General features: G+C 46.4%; 1 protein-coding gene across 2 annotated transcripts; it reads left to right on the forward strand.

Moving 5' to 3' along the window:
• The first annotated feature begins 1381 nt into the window (after positions 1–1381).
• On the forward strand, positions 1382–19991 carry LOC140995386 (protein mono-ADP-ribosyltransferase PARP14-like). Of its 2 annotated transcripts, none has more exons than XM_073465366.1 (23): positions 1382–1632; positions 3058–3140; positions 5162–5189; positions 5652–5708; positions 5917–6084; positions 6393–6518; positions 6617–6718; positions 7468–9649; positions 10045–10230; positions 10437–10512; positions 10659–10895; positions 11230–11451; positions 11697–11811; positions 11949–12098; positions 12646–12708; positions 12886–13071; positions 14887–15090; positions 15320–15438; positions 17822–18057; positions 18150–18421; positions 18557–18702; positions 18924–19098; positions 19354–19991. In XM_073465366.1, the coding sequence occupies exons 1-23, from the start codon at positions 1449–1451 to the stop codon at positions 19635–19637; spliced, it is 5601 nt and encodes a 1866-aa protein (XP_073321467.1). In that variant the 5' UTR covers positions 1382–1448; the 3' UTR covers positions 19638–19991. The 2 variants fall into 2 exon arrangements, with proteins under 2 accessions (XP_073321467.1, XP_073321468.1); XM_073465367.1 differs by having other exon boundaries at positions 10048–10230.
• The last annotated feature ends 1509 nt before the right edge of the window (positions 19992–21500 follow it).

The following is a 21500-nucleotide window of genomic DNA, read 5'->3' on the forward strand; positions in this document are numbered from 1 at the left end:
TATCATATATATTGGTGTCAGTGTGTGTACTGTCCGATATGCACCGATATGAAAACCTGATATTTAAAAACATTAATGCAGGATGACATGCTTTGGGTAATTTAAAATTGGTGTAATGACATAGTTTGTCCAGCAGAGGGCGCTTCAACAGGGGATAAAACAGCTGGTGTGAGTAACAGCTGCGTCACTAATGGTTAAAACTATAAACCAGCACAAACATGACAGGTACCAACAGAACATGAGCCCCGTGTTCTGAACAGGCGCTGAAACACTTACACAAGGTCACATTTTAGTTTCAGAACAAGAAAACTTGTTGTTGCTCCTCCTCGACACAGAGACGCGCTGGGAATCCACCGGAAGCTGCTCTATGACGTCACGTCTGCTATAGGTTTTGTTGTCATACCATGAATGTATAAAGAGAACCCAGCGGGACCCTTTCAGAACCCAGCGGGAACCTTTCAGAACCCAGCGGGACCCTTTCAGAACCCAGCGGGACCCTTTCAGAACCCAGCGGGAACCTTTCAGAACCCAGCGGGACCCTTTCAGAACCCAGCGGGAACCTTTCAGAACCCAGCGGGACCCTTTCAGAACCCAGCGGGAACCTTTCAGAACCCAGCGGGAACCTTTCAGAACCCAGCGGGACCCTTTTACGTGTTGACGTGCTGCATCTTCTTCTGCCAGTTGTTTGTTCGGTCTCATTAAACATGTTCGGTTCTGTCCAGTCAGTGTTTAGTTTGTGTAAGTGACGCTGTGGCCACCTGAGGTGACGCAGGCAGGAGGACAGGTGTGGGACCATGATGCACCGGGGTGGGCCTGTGACGTGTACACGGTGCAGCAGAAACACGTGTCTGATCCGTCCAGAACCTCTGAGGTCGTCAGGTTCCGGTCCGCTCTCAGTCCCTGCAGTCAGAACTACAGCTGGAGAAGCAGCTCAGTTATTATATTATACTGTGATTTCATCTTCTGGTTCTGACTCTTTAAACTTTTCTACTTTAGTTTAACTTGTGTTAATCTTCTGTTTGATGTCTTGTTTAATGTGTGAAGCACTTTGAGCATCTGCACAAATAAACTTCCTTTGATTTTATAATTTCTGGTGTAATTTAAAGATGATCACGTGTCCTCTGCTCTTCTGTCAGTAAACCAGGTAACTTCAGTCTGTGCTGAAGTTGGACGCAGGCTGCAGTTTTCTGACACTGCACCATGTTTATTATTGTTTATTCTGCGTGTTGTTGTGTGTTTGTGTGTTTGTGAGTTATTAATACATGATGTGATGTGATGTGCTGTGCTGTGATGTGCTGTGATGTGATGTGATGTGATGTGATGTGAGCCTCGGTGCGTCAGCTGCTGGCGGCTCGCTTTCATTTCTGCGTCCTGGAGCGAAGAATCGAAAGTGAAAGCAGCCTGAAGCCTGAAGCCGCCGCCGAGGCTCAGTCCGCCGGAGTGACACGATGGAGGCGCCCGAGTGTGAGCCCGTGTCCGTGGAGGGGTTCTGGAGTTCGGCTCAGACCAAAACCGTCCAGAAGAAACTGCAGCTTTACTTCGGCAGCAAGAAGAAGTCGAGCGGAGGAGACTGTCGGGTGGAGGCGGAGGACGGAGCCCCGAGGGCCGCCGTGTACTTCAGCTCAGAGCAGGGTGAGTCCGCCGCGGCACCACGGTCCGTTTACACAGGAACACGGCACCGAGGTCCGACACGACCCCGAGGTCCAACACGGCCCCGAGGTCCGACACGGCACCGGGGTCCGACACGTCAGGACAAACAACCAGCTGATCGAACTGATCGAACTTTAACTTTAAACTTTTTCGATAATGAGACGAAATCAACTCAAACACTCGAAGCTTCCTTTTATTTTGTGTTAAACTGATTAACTGATTAAATGTTTTGGGGGATTTAATGATGAAACTGTGAAACGTCACAAGTTAGTTAATGATAAACACTCCCAGCATGCACCTCGCTGCTCCCTCTGGTTCAGGTGATGATGAGTCACAGCAGCTGATTTGTCCCCTCAGGTGTTTCAGGTGTCAATCAGGTCTAATCAGTTTGATTCATGCAGCCTGATGATCCCACTCACGTCTCCTCAGTGGGAGACTCGTACAGCACCCTGCGGCCTCAGAGTCACCAGAGGAAACAGTTTAACAGGAGGAAACCGCTCAGAGGAGGAGGAGGAGCTCTGCCAGGAGACAGGAAGCAGATGTCACATGTAGACAGAACAACAGAACCACGTTTACGGGCTGCACCGACAGAACATCTCATACAATCATCATATATGTGAAGTGTGTGGATCCAGGAGACGACTGAGCAGGACGAGCCTCCTCCCCACCTCCTCTCTGCCTCCTCTCTGCCTCCTCTCCACTTCCTCTCTACCTCCTCTCCACCTCCTCTCCACCTCCTCTCCACCTCCTCTCTACCTCCTCTCTACCTCCTCTCTACCTCCTCTCCACCTCCTCTCTACCTCCTCTCAACCTGAGAGTCATTGAAAATGTTACGAACATAAACACCAGAAACAGCTGTTCATGTGTAGTTTAAAGGAGCAGTCTGTAGATTAAAGGAGCAGTCTGTAGATTAGTAGAATTAAATGTTAATGAGCAGAGAAGGATCCTCATTGGCTGATTTTAAACAAACTGAATAAACAAACTGACCTTAAAGGACAACACAGTTTATACTGTTTTACTGTTTATACGTGGCGGACCCTGCCACATTTATAGCTTCAAGCAGTGTTCTGGGACCTAATTTTCCTCTGAGAGCAGCTCGTTTATTCACTGATGGAAACAGTTTATATTATTACTCATTATAGAATAAAAGAGTTTGAATTTCCTCTCCAGAGCTACGTACTGCCCCTTTAAGCGCTCTGAGTAATGAAATGCGTCGTTGTCCGTGTGACTCCTCCCACATTCGGACTTGACACATGACCACAGCGAAAGTCGGAAGAACGACTTCCGAACTCTGGAATGGGACCATCGGAGCAGCAGAAGATGGTAGAAAGATAATAAACATGTTCCTTTGAGAGCTCAGTAGAACAGTTCTGTTCTGATGATGACGAGTGTTTCTGCTTCTTGCAGTGAGACAGCGAGTCCTCGCCAGAGCGAACCATGAGATCATCGTGGACAATCAGACGATCCAGTTACGTCTGAGTCTTGGATCAGTGAGTACAGACGATGTGTTGTTTTATTAATTAACTTCTTAAACTTCAGACTTCTTCTATTTTTTATTTATTCAACTATTCAGTTATAAACGAGCAGAACCAGCTTTTTAATTGTGTCGCTGAGACCACGCTGCTATTTAATGACCGGACATCGTTTTCTGAATAGAGTTTTCATATCGGCTGATATCGACAACCGTGAGAGGCCGATCACATCATCCAGCGCCGCGTCGGCCGGACTCTGCTTTGTTTCAGCCTTTTAAAAGAGCGAGTTGAAGGTTTCAGTCAGTGGCCTCATCAGACGACACACACGTTTATATTAATACAATGAATATTTAAATGAGCGTGAAGAAACAACAGCTTTATAACGTCTTAAAAAACTCATATAATGCATATTTTATAACAACACAGCAAAAACAATAATAACAATAATATACATAATAAATAAACACTCCTGGACGTGTGACGGCAGCAGGAAGTTGGACTTTAACGCTCTTCTTCTTCTGTTGTTGTTGTGGTGTGTTTTGGACTCTGCAGTGCGACAGGGTGTGTTTCACTAATAACCTGACTGACTGGAACAGCAGCTGCTGTAAACAGATCAGTCATGATCCAAAGTTAATGTTTGTTAGAGACGGGACGTCCGTGTTTAACCTCCAACACTGACTGACTCACAGTCGTCACGCTGCACCTGTTCAAGCTTTATGACGAGTGAAACGTCAAACTGACTCATCAGGTCAAAGTATTTTAGACGTCTCGTGCGTCGTTTCAGAAACACGTCCGCGACGTTCAGCCTGACAGATTTAATATCTGTGAAAACTTTAGAAAAAGTCAAATAAAGTTCAGGTAAAGGTCGCCTGGAGTCGATGAAGGTGACACAGACTCATGAAACTAGTCTCAGAGGTTATAATCGAAAAATCAGTTGTAAAAAAGGGCGAAACATGGAGCTGATAAAGACTCACCTGAGTGAACAAGTTAAACATTTACACACAGAGCGGCTGTAAAACGGCCCTGTTGGGTCGGGTCGGTACACACAGAGCGGCTGTAAAACGGCCCTGTCGGGTCGGGCCGGGCAGGGTAATTTAGTGTCGTTCATCTGGATCTCCAGCTGTTGTGAGTTTGTTCTCAGGGTCACAGCTTTGATCCAACATCAGCTCGCTTTTATTTCTGTTAGTAGATGAAATTAAAGGGCCATTCCTGTGTTTTCTGCTGTATGTTAGAGCCCCACTGTGCAGTTATATACAGACATTCGGATATTAACATATCGGCCGATTATAAACACATTTTCTGCGATGATCCCTCAAATGAGGTCATCAAACACTGGTGACAAACATATTTTACAGTTTAATGACGAACTTTATTGTCTGAATGACATCAGAGAACTGAAACAGTAAACTTAGCTGGAAATGTAATAAATATAAATCACCTCAGACGTCGTGTTCTTTAAAACCAAAAGTTTTCATATTGACATTTATAATAACATAATGAAAATGTTATTTACATTTACATTTCTTAATAAAACCTATAAAATACGTTTTGGTAACATTTTTGTAACAATGATAATAATAATAATCAGAATGCTAATTAAACTTGAGTTAACAGTTGTAACTGATGATTAATAAATAATTTATAAACCATTTCTGTGTTTGTTAACAGTGAAATAACTACAAACTGAAGTTTAATGAACTATAATTGTACCTCTTACTAATGAAGCGTTACATAAACGCTGTAGATGTGTTTATTGTAAATAATATTGTTTGTATGTGGTCGTTGTCCTACAGCTTCAAAAATATATTTTATTGTTTTTCATTTGTTTGTTTGATCTTTTAAATGTTCGTTATGTGTTGTTTGAGGATCCTGATGAAGGCCACAAACTGAGACCCACAATAATAATAATAATGATAATAATAGTAATAATAGTAATAGTAATAATAACACCACCAGAACAGAACAATCTGTACATTTCTGACCTGTCCAGGCTGTGAAACAGATGTTCAGACGTTGTTTTTGTTGTCGTCTCTCCTCAGCACCCAGCGAACAACGATGACGTCTCAGGTAAAACTGCTTCTTCTCTGTTTGGAGCTTTTCTGTCACAGTTAACTTTTTCTAACGACTTCCTGTCTGTGGTCGTCAGCTCAGAGCTCATTGGTTCCTTCTGAAGACTTCAACATTTAAAAATAGAAACACATAGTTTGAGTAGTTTGGTCAAACAGCTGCTACCTGCAGGTTTTACCAAACAAACAGGAGGAAATAGTGTTGGGGACTATTTTCAGTGGCGGAGGGATCCACATGTAGTGAGTATTTGTGGCAGCAGGACGTGTGAGTCTTTTTATTGAAGGAAATCTTTCAGTAATAATTAAATAGAATTGTTTGCTCTGTGTTTATTAATATTATTATAATGACACTGATGTTTTATTTGTGCTTCTCTGAACTTTCTGTCGTGTTTCATTGAGTTCATGTGTGCAGATAATTAATCTCAACGGGACGAAGCTGATTGATTCTTTGATTGGTCGACAGATTCACAGACGCAGAAGTCGAACGCTGAAGCTGGAAAAGTTTCTGAGAACAAAGACGGTAAAAACATTAACTCTGTGTGAAATAAGAAGATGAGACAAGAAAAACTGCAGAAACATTTTGTTTTTGTTTTGTAAACGCTTTATTTCAGTTTTCTGATAAAAATTCTGTTGACGAGTTTTGTTTTAACTTCTTATTGATTATTTTTTCACTGATGAAAACAATGACGTCATGAAGGTGAAGCAGGTTTTGATTTGTTTCCTCTCAGAGTTTGTTCAGAGCGTCGCTGTGGTTCTGGAGAACGTCGCGGACGACAAGTCCAGAGATCTGCTGGTCATGCTGGTGGAGAACATCTCGGGTCTGGACGACAACTGCTTCAGTCTGGAGATCATCTGGGAGAGTAACAGAGCCGTGATCACATTCAACAACGCTGCAGGTAAGAAAACACAAAAACACTGATCCACATGACTGCAGCGAAGACCTGCTGGTCCAGACCTCCACTTCAGGACCAGATCCCAGATAGATCAGTCTCAAACAAGCAGAGCCATTTTTTAAATATGACATCATGACGTCAAAACATCCATCTCATCTTTAACTTCAGGATTTAAAGGGATATTTCACCCAAAACCCTTTAAAACTATTTTGATTAGAGTGTATTTTGTAGTTTTATGTAAACGCAGCGTCTTTGTACTTTCAGTCTTAAAGGAATAATCTTGAATATTATTATTATTATTATTCTTACAGATGTGGAGAAGTTCCTCACTGTGGGTCAGTCCAGCCAGAAGCTGCAGAAACAGGGACTGACCGCCCGACCACTGGAGGCAGCAGAGAGCGTCCGGGTGGAGAGTCTTCCTCCGACTGTGGTCAAAGGTTCGCACACTGTTCAATCCCTGCTGGTCTGTTGTAATCCTGAGCTCCATCTGAGCCGTCTGAAAACTTCTGTTTTATCATTTCTGTTTCCTTTCCAGACATGTTGGAGCTGTATTTTGAGAAGAACTGGGCCTTGCCGGACAGAATCATGATGATCCCAGAAGAACAGGCGGCCATTGTCACTTTCAAACACCCCAAAGGTTTTTCATTTTCGTGTCTACTGATGTTTGACTCTGTTACCTTTCTGTGTAAAACAAAAGTGTAGAAGTGTCATGAAGCAGGACTCGACTCAGAGACATCTTGTTGACCAAACAATAAGAAATACATGATGCGGCCAAAAGTATGTGGACACCTGAACATATTGGATTTCATGTGTTTCTTAATCTATGAGCATTAAAGGTTCAGTATGTGAGAAGTGGCCACCTGTCAAATCAAAACAAATTATAGGGGGGCGAGCTAGCCGCTAACACAACTCCCTGCTGTTCATGTGTTCTGGTGAAGGACTCTGGATGGAGGCCTGAGGGGACGGGCGGGGATTGTTTTGGTTTGATTTTTAGTTTTCTAGCTTCTGTCAGTCTTTCCACCTGATTCAGATCCTGGGTGCAGGGATTTGCTCCCATTCAGCCAGTGCTTGTATTTTTGAGGCTCATCATCCCAAAGGTGCTGAATGGGGTCCAGGTCAGGGTTTCTGTGCAGACCAGTCAAGTTCATCCAGAAAGCTGTGGTTTAAAATATCTCTGCATTCTGTTGCGTTAATAATCATTACTCTGGGACTACTCAGGAAAAACAGACTCCCACCAAAAGCAAGTGAAAGAACAATGCTGTCCACATACTTTTGGCCATATAGTGTGCCTACTGACCAGGAAGACAAATGTTTATGAAACCTTGTAGCTATAAATAGACGAACCACTTACCAGAGCTTTCTTGTTTATGTCCTGTGTTGCTGCAGTTGTGGAAAACATTTGCACAAAACAAGACTACATGATGGGATCCATCCCTGTCAAAGTGTATCCGTACCACGAGTCCCTGGGCAGCGCTTTGTACGGCAAAGAACGACCAGCATGGAAGATGCCGGAGCCGTTCACAGAGAAAGTTCACCATGTCGTCTGGAAGTTCCTCCAGATGAAGAAACTCTTCCAGAACATTAACGATCAGATGGGTCCGTACTTCTGCAGCGTGGACTTGAATAACAACGAGGTGAAACTCAGCCCTCTCCCGGGCTTTTTGAGGCAGAAAGGTCTGACTGCAGAACGGGTGAGCAGGTGGATGAGCACCACCCTGGACGCTTTCCGTCAGCAGATGTCTCAGTACACGGCCTTTGAATGTGAGGTGAACGCAGATGCGTGGAAAGCTGCAGAGAAAGATGTCCGCTCAGTCGTCAAGGACGACGCCGTCCTGGTGATGGATGCATCCAGGGACACTTTGACCGTGGCTGGCCAAGCTGACGACATGAAACAACTCAGGGCTCCTGTGGAGGACATCGTTCGTAAAGCCATAATTCAGATTAAACGGCAAACAGATGCGGTCTCTGAGGGAATGGCTTTGCCCCCTGCAATGTTCTACATCCTGAAGCAGGAAGGGCTGAAGAAAGCTGCACAAGACATCTCCCCCGACATGAGCCTGGCCTACGATGCAGGCACCCAGATGATCACCATCACAGGACTCCCTGCAGAGGTTTACCAGACCAAGTCGTGGATCCTGGAAAAGAAAGTGGGTATGAGCAAAAAACAGATTGATGTCCCTCCTGGTCTTTTAGACTTTCTGAAGACAGTGGATCCTATGGACATGTCACACGACCTGTTTACATCCCAAGGCATCACCGCCATCTACGGCATCGAGGACAAAGGGGTTATGTTGTTGGGCAGTTCTGACAGGGTCCTCGCTGAAGCAGAGAGTAAGATGAAGCAAGTTTTGTCCCTGCAGACTCTGGATGTAGAAGACCAGGAAGTTCTGAAACGTCACAATTGGATGAGCCTGAACCAACAGCTGTTAGACACCTACAACAGCTCAAAGAAGAAAACCGTCACCATCCAGATCCACCCAGACAGAAGAAACAAAATAACGGTGGCCGGCTTCCTGACTCCAGTGAAGGAGATCAGCTCCAGTCTGAAGGAATGCATTGTCAACTACTCACAAGTTCAAGAAACCATTCGGGTCAAGTCCGGTGCTGTTGTTCAGTTTATTGACAAGAAAAAAGGACAAGATTGTACCAGTATCGCCAAAGCCAATGATGTGACAGTCCATTTTGATGAAGAAAGGCCAAAAATCATCATCGCTGGGGCTCGTGTTCATGTCCAGAAAGCCAAATCCTGTTTTTTGGAGATGACTGGTGCTCTCTCCACCGACACCTTCACCGTGGACAAACCCGGAGCGAAGAAGTACTTCCAGTCTGCAGGACGCATGGTTCTGTCTACAATGATGTCGGAGCTGAACTGCGTGGTGATTCTTCGTCCAGACAACCAACCGGAAGAGGAGGAAGAGAACTATGAGGGAGAAGATGGTTCTTGTTATTGCAAAGTGCGGACCGCCAGTGGCGTTCTGGTTTCAGTCAGCAAGGCAGATATCTGTAGATTTAGTGTTGATGCAGTGGTCAACGCAGCTAATGAGGAATTGCAGCACATTGGTGGGCTGGCGTTGGCGCTGCTCAAGGCTGCAGGACCGGAGCTGCAGAAAGTCAGCAATGACTACGTTTCCAGAAACAGAAACCTTCGCCCAGGTGAAGCCATCGTCACGCGTGCATTTAACCTGCCCTGCAAGCACGTCGTACATGCCGTCGGTCCACGGTTCTCTGACTTTGACCAGAAGACATCAGTGTCGCGTCTGAAGCTTGCTGTTAAAGAAAGTCTGAGACAGGCAGAGAAGGTCAACTGCTCCACCGTCGCACTGCCAGCCATCAGCTCAGGTGTGTTTGGATTTCCTGTCGACCTCTGTGCTGACACCATCGCTCAGTCAGTGCGGGAGTACTGCGACAGTCCCGAGAGTCCACGAACGCTGACTGAGATTCACCTGGTGGACAATAATCACAACACAGTGAGAGTCCTGGCCACAGCGGTCAACACAGAGTTCAATGACCTCGGACCTACTCTGACGATACCACAGCCGGCAGGAGGAAGAGGCGCTGGAGCTTCAGGGTAAAGTTGTTGTATCATGACATTTTTGTGTTGATTGTTGCTGTTTTCAGGCTAATTTTCAGCTAATTGGCTGCTAACTGTAGCTAATGTTAAACAGACAGATATGAGATCCAGCTCGCCTAGCTCCACCAAAAGAGAGACATAAGCTCACCTCCAGATTCGTCTGGTTTACAGGCTGCATCTTGTTAGTTAATAAGCCCCGTTAGCTGGTCACCAAACCATCCAGAAGAATTAGTTTTTTGGACTGATTGAGCTCGTACGCTAGTGTTTCTCACAAATCCAACAGTTACTGCTGCTAAAACCACAATGTTTCCTTAAAACAGCATTTAACTCATGAATCAGACAGGAAGTTGTGTTTCTGTGTGTTTATTTAACTCTATTGTTCATTTTCCCAGCAGAAATCAGCGCGGCCAGGGTCAGAACCAGGTGCCCAGGGACCGAGGGTTTGGTGAAAGAGGAGGAGGAGGAGGACAACGAGGAGGAGGAGCTCAGGGGGGAGGAGCTGGATCCAGGGGGGGTTGGGAAGGTGACAGTGGAGATCAGAACCTCAGGGGACCCATCAGAACTGGAGGGCCCGGAGGGTAACTCTTCTTCCTCTTCGCTTTCTTATTATTCTTTCCTTTCCTTTCGTTTCTTCTTCTTCTGTCTTCTTAACAAGAATTTAACCACATTATTGGAGTCCGAGATTTTTCCTTTCTGAGTAACAAAAACATTAAACACTGTGGACGTCGTACGGATGATCATTATCGCTCTGATGAAATCAGTCCTGTTCTTTGATTGGCTGTAGGCCGAGGAGGGCGGAGCAGACCACAGCGGAGGGTCTGAAGATTGTTCTCTGGAGGGGAAACATTCAGGACCAGACTGTGAGTACGACCCTCGATGGCAACACAAGCCTTCACACACTTTACGCATGTTGTTCTAACTGATGTTCATATGATTGATAAATAAAGTAACTGATCGTCTCAGTTGGAGTTCTGATCTTGTACGATGCTGTGATGTTGGTCCACAGACGGATGTCATCGTCAACACCATCTCAGACACCATGAACCTGAGCCAGGGAGCTGTTTCCAAAGCCATCCTGCTGGCAGCCGGGCAGAGCCTGCAGCAAGCTGTCATCTCTGAAGCCGGGGTGTCCAGGCTGCCATTCGGCAAAGTCATCGTCACCGACGGCTACAACCTCATGTGTCGGAAGGTGTTTCATACTGTTTGCCCTTTCTGGGACAACGGAGCCGGCCAGGCAGAGGCGGTGAGTGAGTCTGTTGAAAGTCTGGGAGCAAACCCATCATCCATCACCGCTTCACCTTTTGAGGACTAACTGAGTACAGTAGTCACTTAGTAACTTAACTTTCTAACTAATACTCACCTGCACCGAACTGGTACTTCCTGGTTCTGTTCCAGAAATAAGAAAAATGTCATCAGAAATCCCATTTGCATAAAAATGTGTGTTTCACTCTGTATGTTTCAATGAGGAGGCTCATTTTTGAAAAAACGATCTCATCTCGTTTCAGTTTTTAGCAGCGAACACTGTTGTTAGAGGCCCAGACGACCCGCAGCTTGTTAACTCTCACTTGTTCTGTCAGGATCTAGCATCCATCATCAGAGGCTGTCTGGACGAGGCTGAGCAGCGAAAGATGACGTCACTGTCCTTCCCGGCCATCGGTACAGGAAACCTGAGCTTCCCCAGAGACGTGGTGTCCAGAGTCCTGCTGCAGGAGATCCACTCATACAGCCGCAGCAGAAGTCCTCGCCATCTGAGGGAGGTGGCCGTCGTGGTTCACCCGAGCGACGGCCAGACTGTGGATGTGAGTGTTCGTTTTGTTGATGAGAGCATCTGACTTCATTAGCCTGAAGCTACCGCCCAGCTGTCAGCGGCGGAGTCACAGTGTGAGGAGTGAAGGGAACAGGTTGGAATAAAAAACCTGCTTCTGTCAACACAAAGCGTCCGTCATGAGTGTGATGGTGTTGTAGGAATGTGATGATGTCACAGCAGCGTTTAGTCTGAAACATCACCTGTACGAACTTAACGTGCCAACATCTTGTTTGTCAGCGTTTCACCAGAGAGTTCAGCGGCCAGACGGGTCAGAGAGTCATCCAACGTGAAGCACCAGAATTTAATCAGTCAGCGGCCGTTCAGTCAGTCAGACAACCGCAGCAGAACTCAGGTGAGAAGCCTCCAGAACCTTTTATCTAAACCTTCATGTCTTCATGGACCAAAACACAGCACACAGAAGTCATCTGTCAGTAGAGACTTGTAAAGATCAAGTGTGTGTGTGTGTGTGTGTGTGTGTGTGTGTGCCAGCCTCCTTCAGTCAGGTGTCGTCCCCGACCCTCGGTGTGTACAAGATGCAGATGGGCCAGCTCACCCTCGAGGTGTCGTCTGGAGACATCACCAAGGAGGCCTGTGATGTCATCGTCAACTCCTCCAATCAGGACTTCACCCTTCAAACAGGTGAGAAACCCTCCTGGAAGTGAAACTCTGGGTTTCTTCCTCATCATCTTCCTCAGTCTGTCGAGAGGAGGCGACCGTCAGAATAGAAAACGTTTACTGAAGAAAGAAACTTTTTTGTCGTCGTTTAAATTGAAGACTGGTGCGACACATTTTTAATGTAGTGCAATGAGTTAATGCATTTTAATGTTTCAAGACATTTGAACATAATAATGTGAAGCAACTGACTCATTAGATTTATTTGTCATTAAAAATGATCGGGGCCACTTAGACTCGACTTTAAAACTGATTATCACACAGCCAGAAGATTAAAAGATAAAAGTCTGTGCAGACTGGAACCAGTGGCTGTCTGGAGCGATTCAATACGAACACTGATGGATGATTTGCAGATTTTTTAGTGAGATTGGAAAGAAACAGACAAACAAGAGTTTTTTTGTGTTTTGTTTCTTTGTGTCAGGGGATTCCAGCTTTGTTTTCAGTCTGACTTCTCTTCTGACTTGCAGCAGCACCTTTAATTCAACCTGTTCTTCTTTTGATTGTCGTTTCTCAGGAGTGTCGAAGGCGATCTTAGACAGCGCTGGGTTCGCAGTTCAGCTGGAGTGCTCACAGATCGGTACGTAGCTGCAATCTATTCATCTACACACAGTTCAGCCCCGTCAGCAGACTTTCCTTTTACAACCACAAAGTGTGAGAGGGAGAATGAACTAAAGTGACTTCACGTTGTCTTCGCTCCCTGTATCACCATGTTGCAGCAGACTGTGTTGTGAGTGTTGTTGGTTCCTGTCCGTAGTGAGCTCTCCGGGTTACCAGCCTGGTCCGATGATCCTGACGTCGGCCGGCCAGCTGCCGAGCAGTAACATCATCCACATCATCGGCCAGAACGATCCTGCAAACATCAAGGACGTGGTTTACTCGGTGCTGAAGGTCTGCGAGGAGAACAAGTTCAGCTCCGTGTCCTTCCCCGCTCTGGGAACAGGTCGGTGAAGACACAAACTGTGTTTTAGACAGATTTCTTATTTCGAGGAGGTGAAACGAGGCTCAGAGTCTGTGACTTCTCTCTAACATTTCCACCTGCTCGTTTATTTGTTCATTTTTCATGTTAATCATCTCCCTGATTCGTTGTGCAGCCATGTTGTTTGATTTACAGTCTGACTTTAATTTCTTGGACTTCATTCGCTCATCTCGCCGCATTTGAACAGACAGAAGCTGCACAGAGCACATTCACACTTCTCAGAGGATGAACGATATTTTACTGAAGTAACAGTCGTGTTACTACGATGTAAAAATACTCACCGACTGATTCATGTTATGATCGTGTCAGACTGAACGGCTTACAGGACGACATCATCAGAGAAAAGAACAAACGGAGCAGAAACCAGAGCAGCAGCATAACAAAAATAATCATCCTGACGTTTTTTCATCTTTAGAAACAAAAGTAGCTGAATGAAGAAATCATTCAAATGAAACAACCATTCGATTATTCTGTAATCATCCGTGCACCAGAACATTTCCTGATGTCGAACAAACATTTCATTCAGTGCAGGAATCATAATAATCGACAGACAACAGAGAACACTTTATATCAGCATCCATATGATGATAAACAGTAAGCGGGTCCATGTTTAGATTTGCAGGTGGTCTCGCCTCTTTGTGCTGTGTGAAACGACACTCTGCAGCATCTTTGGTTCATTTTTCTTCTAATCCAGCGAGTAACTCTCCTCTAGCTGTGCTCACGTTACAAAATAAATAGTTACCGTACAGATACTGTAAGTCAGCTTCCTCAACAATAGCACGAGTCTCTGCAGCCCAAATCAGCCCAAAGAGAAAACTTCTCATTGAACCAAACGATCACACGATTTAATCATTTCACATTTTCAGTTTATTGAACCAGAAATCCAGCCCAGATCAGCCAAAGAGAGGGCAGACTTATGAACGCCTAAACCGGGAAAGGATGGTTTTGCTCCATCGTCAGGCAACGGCCACCGGCTGGGTTTAGGGTGCAGCACTGCTGGACAGCTGGAGTTGTGAGACCAAGTAGTTCCCACGATAATTACAGAATCACACGCGACCGCAGTTATAGGTATGTGTTACAAACTCAGCAACAGGAAGTGTTCCCACCCGAAGGATTAGAGGAAGAGCTTGGATCTGTCTCTTTTTTTAGAATTGCTGGCGTCAACACGGAGTGTTTTATTCTGAAAATTAACCGGATGTCGTGTCGTTGTTTCAGTGTGTGACTTCCTGTCTGCTCTGTGCTGAATTTGGCTGAATTGTTGCGTCGTGCTCCGGCATCCAGCAGAAATAGAAGTCCTGCATATCTGCTCCGGAAGAGTCTCCCAGTAAAAGTGCATTCACAGAAAATTATTATTAATAAAGTAACAAGAGTATAAAATGTACCTCTGAAATGTAGTGAAGTGGGTGTTTAAAATAGCAGAACATTTAAATACTCAAGTTAAAGTACCTCGAAACTGTACTTGTACTTTATTTAGGCATTTCTGTACAGTACTCGAGTAAAAAGATATTCAGATCAGAATCTCTGATCACGTTTTGTCTTCATATATAACATTTACTGTTTTGCTGTTTAATGAAACGGAAACAAAGACGAGTTTAAACATCAGTGAACTGTTTCATATCGGGGCTGTGATGAACGCTGCAGCCTGCAGGAGGCGCTGGCAGGACACCATCAGGTTTCACAGACCTTACCGATCCTCTTCATCCATCCTCACATCCTCACAGCATTGTCATCATCTTCATCTTCATCTTCATCTTCATCTTCATCTTGTCTGTGCGTCAGGTCAGGGAGGAGCCAGCCCGTCGGCGGTGGCGGACGCCATGGTGGGAGCGGTGGTGGAGTTCGTGAGGAAGAAGCACGCCAAGTTTGTTCGCAGCGTGAAGATCCTGATCTTCCAGACGGTCATGGTGACGGAGTTCCACAAGAGCATGAAGAAGAGGGAGGGAGAGGAGGTGGAGGGGAAGAGCGTCTTCACCTGGATCAAAGGTATTTTAGTGCAGCAGCTGCTGACTGTAGTTTTTCATCAGAAAGGAGGAAGCAGGTCATTTGTTGAGGACTATTTATTTTCAGCAGTGGATTAATCCACATCAACTGTTCTGGTGAGGCCTCAGCATCAAAACCTCCTTTAAGGAATGTGTGTGTAGAGTCAGAGCCTGTGTGTGTGTGTGTCTGTCTGTCTGTCATACAACAAATGATATGTTCATTGTCGTTCCAGACAAATTTACCTCCATATTTCCTGCACGTGGGGAGGAGCGGCTGAACGCTGACGCCCTGGTGCTGGAGAGGGAGGAGTTTGAGCCCACAGTGTTGCAGCTGTGTGCCGACAACGAAAAGGTCATTCACGTTTATTCACGTTTATTCACGTTTATTCACGTTTATTCACGTTTATTCACGTTCATTAGGGCTCAACCCTGAAGTGCTGTGTTGGTTGTTTTTGTGTTGGATCAAAATAATTTGTCTCCTGTCGCGGCTCAAACTGTCTCGAGCTGGAACGAGCTAGACACATGAAACTTGGTCCAAAAACTAGAAATATGAGCCAAATCAACCACATGGTGGCGCTGTCAAAAAGGATATTTTCAAAAGGCCACAGTGACTCCGATCAGTAAAAAAAACATGGCCGCCGTCAGTCCAAATATCCTCACAAAGGGCTCAATAACTATCAGTTCAGTCATCATATAACTCGGTAGATATCTTCAGGTTGAGTTTGGGAATAGGTCTGCCAAAGCATTTTCAGCCTCAACCATAGGGGGCGCCACAAATACCAAAAATGTGTAACTCAAAACCTGGTGGACAGAATTTTACAATTTTCACGGTACCCGACCCGAAAAACAGGGAAGAACAGAAAACCATCCATCCATCCATCCATTTTCTTCCGCTTATCCGGGGCCGGGTCGCAGGGGCAGCTGCCTGAGCAGGGACACCCAGACTTCCCTTCCCCAGACACTTCCTCCACCACCACCACCCCCCGAGGATCCCAAGGCGTTCCTAGGCCAGCCGGGCGACAGTCACTCCAGTGTGTCCTGGGTCTTCCTCGGGGTCTCCTCCTCCTGGTGGGGCATGTCTGGAACTCCTCCCGAGGGAGGCATCCAGGGGGCATCCGATACAGATGCCCGAGCCACCTCAGCTGGCTCCTCTCATTTCGGCCGCTTGTATCCGGGATCTTATTCTTTCGGCTCAGCTCTCTCTTCACCACGACAGACCGATACAACGACCGCATTACTGCGGCCGCCGCACCAATCCGCATGTCAATCTCGCGCTCCATCCTTCCCTCACTCGTGAACAAGACCCCAAGATACTTGAACTCCTCCATTTGAGGCAGGAACTCTCCCCCAACCCGGAGGGAGCAAACCACCTTTCTACGGTCGAGAACCATGGCCTCAGACTTGGAGGTGCTGATTCTCATCCCAGCTGCTTCACACTCGGCTGCAAACCGCCCCAGGACATGCTGGAGGTCCTGGCTCGAAGGAGCCAACGAGACAACATCATCTGCGAAAAGCAGAGATGAGATCCAGTGGCTCCCAAACCAGATCCCCTCCGGTCCATGACTGCGCCTAGAAATTCTGTCCATAAAAATAATAAACAGAACCGGTGACACAGGGCAGCCCTGCCGGAGTCCAACATGCACCGGGAACAGGTCTGACTTACTGCCGGCAATGTGAACCAGGCTTCTGCTCCGGTCATACAGGGACCGTACAGCCCTTAGCAGAGGGCCCCCGACCCCATACTCCCGAAGCACCTCCCACAGAGTGCCACGAGGGACACGGTCGAATGCTTTCTCCAAGTCCACAAAACACATGTGGACTGGTTGGGCAAACTCCCATGAACCCTCCAGCACCCTGCGGAGGGTATAGAGCTGGTCCAGTGTTCCACGGCCAGGACGAAAACCGCATTGTTCCTCCTGACCATTGGCCGAATTCTCCTCTCCAGTACCCTGGAATAGACTTTACCAGGGAGGCTGAGGAGTGTGATCCCCGATAGTTGGAACACACCCTCCGGTCCCCCTTTTTGAATAGAGGGACCACCACCCCGGTCTGCCAGTCCAGAGGCACTGTCCCCGACAGCCACGCGATGTTGCAGAGACATGTCAGCCAAGACAGCCCCACAACATCCAGAGACTTGAGGTACTCAGGGCGGATCTCATCCATTCTCGGTGCTTTGCCACCGGGCAGCTTCCGAACTACCTCGGTGACTTCGGCTTGGGTGATGAATGGATCAACCTCCGAGTCCCCAGCCTCTGCTTCCTCTGTGGAAGGCTTCCCCTTCCTGAGGCGCCGGATGGTTTGCCAGAATTTCCTCGAGTCCTCCTCCATGGCCTCCCCGAACTTTTCCCAGACCCGAGCCTTTGCTTTCGTGACCGCCCGCGCTGCAGCACGCTTGGCCTGCCGGTACCCATCAGCTGCCTCAGGAGTCCCCCGAGCCAACCAGGCTCGATAGGACTCCTTCTTCAGCTTGACAGCATCCCTTACTTTCGGTGTCCACCACCGGGTTCGGGGGGAACAGAAAACCTTGTATTAGAATTTGTGGACATTCATTTTCAATAATGAAATCAGCTGCAGGCTCAGCTCCTCGTGAGCAGGAGGAGATCCTCAAGTTTAAACAAGTGATTTATGAGGAAAGGTCCATTGAATCGGGTTTCACAGTTAGAATATAAAAATGTTCTTTCATGTCGCAAAACTTGTTTGTAACTGAACTCCTGGCCGTTGCCTCACCACTGCAGGCTGTGAGTCAGGCTAAGAGAAGGATTCAGGATCTGATTGTGGCCGAGCAGGCGGAGAGAACCATCACAGACTCCTTCATCAGTCACCTGTCCAGGGCTGACATGGAGCAGCTGAGCGCCCTGCAGAGGAAACTGACCGTTAGCATCCGTCTGGAGAAGGGGCTGGGCGACCAGGAGCCCAAAATCCACCTGGAGGGTCTGACCAGAGACGTGTTCACCGCCGAGTCTGAAGTCAGGTCAGCAGAGTCACTTATAGAGGAGCAATGCTTCACTCCAGAGGACCAAATGTTAACATATTCCTTCAAATGTGTTTGTTTCCGACCATCAGGGACATCATCAAAAAGGTGGAGAGGTCGGAGAACCTGAGGAACCAAGCCTTTCTGGTGAGTGGACTGGTGGAATGGAAGTATCAGCAGCTCGACGGGACGATGGCGCCCTTCGACATTCACACCAACCTCCAGCTGGAGGAGGCTCTGGGGAAGAAACAGAGTGTGAAGATAATGATCAACAACCAGCCGTACACCGCTGATGTGAAGTTTAAAAAAGCAGTGTCAGTAAACGGGCGTAAAGAGGTGGAGCTGCAGAGAAAAGACTTGAAAGGTGAGTTAGTGTAGTTCGTCTGTGGCATGTTTTCATGTCGCATCACAAGATTTGAATGATTTAAGAGCAAACGATGAAAATAAGCTCCAGGTTGTTCAAACCGTCTCACCTTTAAACAAACTGTCATTGCTCCAGCTGCAGATGACGCTGCTCTGCCGTCCAACTGGGACGACATGAAAGGCGACCGTCTCAAGCTGTTTCCTCTGACTGTGGGATCCAGTGAATACAACGATGTGGAGAAAGAACTTCGGAGGACCGGTCTCAGAGTTAACATCATCAAAGTACGTTCAGTTTTGAATAAAGTAGTCGCACACAGCAGTAGGATAAGATGAGATAATCCTTTATGAGTCCCACAGCGGGGAAATTTGAATTATAACAGCAGCAGATACTGTAGCAGAAACATCAATAAAAGAGTAAAAAAAAGCAGCGAGAACAATAAAAATGAACGTTACTGCTAAAAAATGAAGCTTGAATAATGTGTGTGTTGTAACTGTGTTGGCAGATTAAACGGGTCCAGAATATATCTTTGTGGAAGAGCTACCAGCAGGTGAAGACGGACCTGGAGGTGAAGAATAAACACACCAACAACGAAAGGCAACTCTTCCACGGCACCGGCCCAAAGTCCATTGATCTCATCAACAAGCAGGGCTTCAACCGCAGCTACGCAGGACAGCACGGTAACAACCCAGTGAACTGTTGTCAAACAATGGGAATAATTCTATATTTAGGATAAAATATGAGGCTGCCACAGTCTGAGTTATGTTAATTAGGTGGGTATCTTCATGTAGGTTTACTCCCACACAACCAGCAGCAGCAGCAGCAGCTAACTGTCCCTCAGGAAGTAACCACCTGTTTCATTGGTTAACGCAGTGTGTTTCAGAGCATCTGAACATCTGTCTGAACACAGCCTGACTGTTTTTTGTTTTCTGCAGCTGCAATGTACGGTAACGGCTCGTACTTTGCTGTGGACCCTGCCTACTCCGCACAGGGCTATGCCAAGCCTGATGCCAGCGGGCAGAAGCGCATGTACCTGGCCAGGGTCCTGGTTGGAGACTTCGCCCAGGGAAGACAGGGCATAATCACCCCTCCCGTCAGGAACACCGGGAATGCTGCCGATCTGTACGACAGCGTTGTTGATAACACGGCTAATCCAAGCATGTTCATCGTCTTCACTGACACACAGGCGTACCCAGAATACCTTATCACGTTTACATGAGATCCTTTTATGCAACACTTCTGATTTTAAACAAAAAAAGTTCCTCTATTATGTTTGTTTAAGTTTTAATCAGTCTACAAAAAAAATATTATATAATATTATTATTATAAACATGTTTTTCAGGTTTTTAGACAGTTTCTTGATTTGGTTTTCAAACGCTTGAAGCCTTAAATGTTTTCAGAGTTCAAGATTTAATTCAGCCAGAAAATGTTCTACTGAAAAAATCACAACATTAAAATCACGAGTCTGAAACGTCATCATTTACCTTCAGCTGCCAGTTATCACATTGTTATTGTTTTTGTTTTGCTTTGGAATAAAGTCTGATTATTGTTTATTAAAGGGGCACTGACACAATGTGGGTCTTTTACTGTAATATGTGACGTAGAGACGGAGTTCAACAACGGTGTCACGTTGGATTCATTTCAAAATGTAAACAACATTTTTACAGTTTACTGAAAAATCATATCTGAACTATTTTACTCTAATATTAGCTTTCAAGTCCGGTTACCTACGATAAAGCACTTATTGATCAGAGCTTATTGATCAGAGCTTTGTCTGTAGTGAGAGACAGATGATGTATTGATCCTGTTTGAATCTCACACATGATGTTTGTCGCCGACGGAGTCGTCAGTGACGTCGTCTCCGCACTGAAACACTGTAGAGCTGCTCCTGTGTATCAGCAGCTCACAGAACTGAACCAGAACCAGAACTGCAGTTGTCAATTAATAGTGATGTTCATCTTGTTTACGAGCTTTTCTGAGCCCAGTTGGCTCCATGTTGGTGTTGGTTCTGGTGCTGATGAGTCGATGTAGTTCACTGAGCGCTTTAACACAAAACTACATGAGGTTTGACTTTAATACAACAAACTGACAAACATCACGTGATTGATGACCCAGTTCAACTGGATCAGTACATCAGCTGTCTCTGCATCACTAACATACAGAGTGGTCATCAAATAAAGTCTGAGGGAAACCGGAAGAGGCGGGACATCGGCTCTCTATAGGCTATTTGCGGAGGGAACCCGGAAGTGGGAGATGCTAACTTCACTTAGCCTACAAAAACACGTCATCGCAACGCCGCCCTGTACTCTGGTTTATGACGTCATACCTGTAACATTAATGACGTTTGTTTCAGCCTATGTTGCACTGTGTGTTTCATGCCAATCACCAAATGTTAGCATGCTAACATGCTACAGAGACGGTGACGGTGGTAAACATGGCGGCCATGTGCTGGGTGTAGTTCCCCCCGTGGACAGAAGGGGGCAGCAGAGTGCCGGGGCGGTAATCACTGAGCAGGTGTGTCGCAGTGTTGTGACGTCAGGTGCAGCGAGGCCGAGCAGTGACTGAGGGTTAGTTTTGCATTTTAATGGATATAAGCGAGTTTGGATCCACGCAGGTTCTGTTGTAAATGGGCCGGAAGAAGTTCGGAGTTTGGCTGCACTGAATTACTCCACCGACCTGAAACAAGATAACGCGTCAGTAAGGACAGTACCGGTGCAGCTGACCCAGAGGCCTGCGGGTTTGGGTTTCTGTCACTAAATGAAGTAAAAGCAGTTAAAGTGAGGACGGGACCGGAGAGGACGCCATTAACTGACACTGTGGAGCATCAGAGGTGGACCCGCGGAGGGAGCGACCCGGCCGGGCCGAGCTACCGGCGCCCAGCGGCTGTCTGAGGTTTGTGTGGCGGCCATGTTGAAACTGTCCTGAGATCATCCTCACTGATGTTAAACCGTCCGGCGGCTCTGACTGGTCTCAGATCAGAGATATACACATATTTAAATGTTCAACCAGCTGACAGGTCTGAAGTGTGGATGTTCAAACTAAATCTGTAAAATACAAAAGTTCTGTTAATAAACCTACAAAA

Source organism: Pagrus major, chromosome 5 (genome assembly GCF_040436345.1).
Source record: "Pagrus major chromosome 5, Pma_NU_1.0".
Lineage (NCBI taxonomy): Eukaryota > Metazoa > Chordata > Actinopteri > Spariformes > Sparidae > Pagrus > Pagrus major.

Excerpts from the sequence above, each read along its gene's own strand:
- LOC140995386 (XM_073465366.1), top strand. The coding sequence starts at position 1,449 with ATGGAGGCGCCCGAGTGTGAGCCCGTGTCCGTGGAGGGGTTCTGGAGT. Across the intron at positions 5,709-5,916 it reads AGTTTCTGAGAACAAAGACG|AGTTTGTTCAGAGCGTCGCT; the intron begins GTAAAAACATTA and ends GTTTCCTCTCAG. Across the intron at positions 11,452-11,696 it reads GCGACGGCCAGACTGTGGAT|CGTTTCACCAGAGAGTTCAG; the intron begins GTGAGTGTTCGT and ends CTTGTTTGTCAG.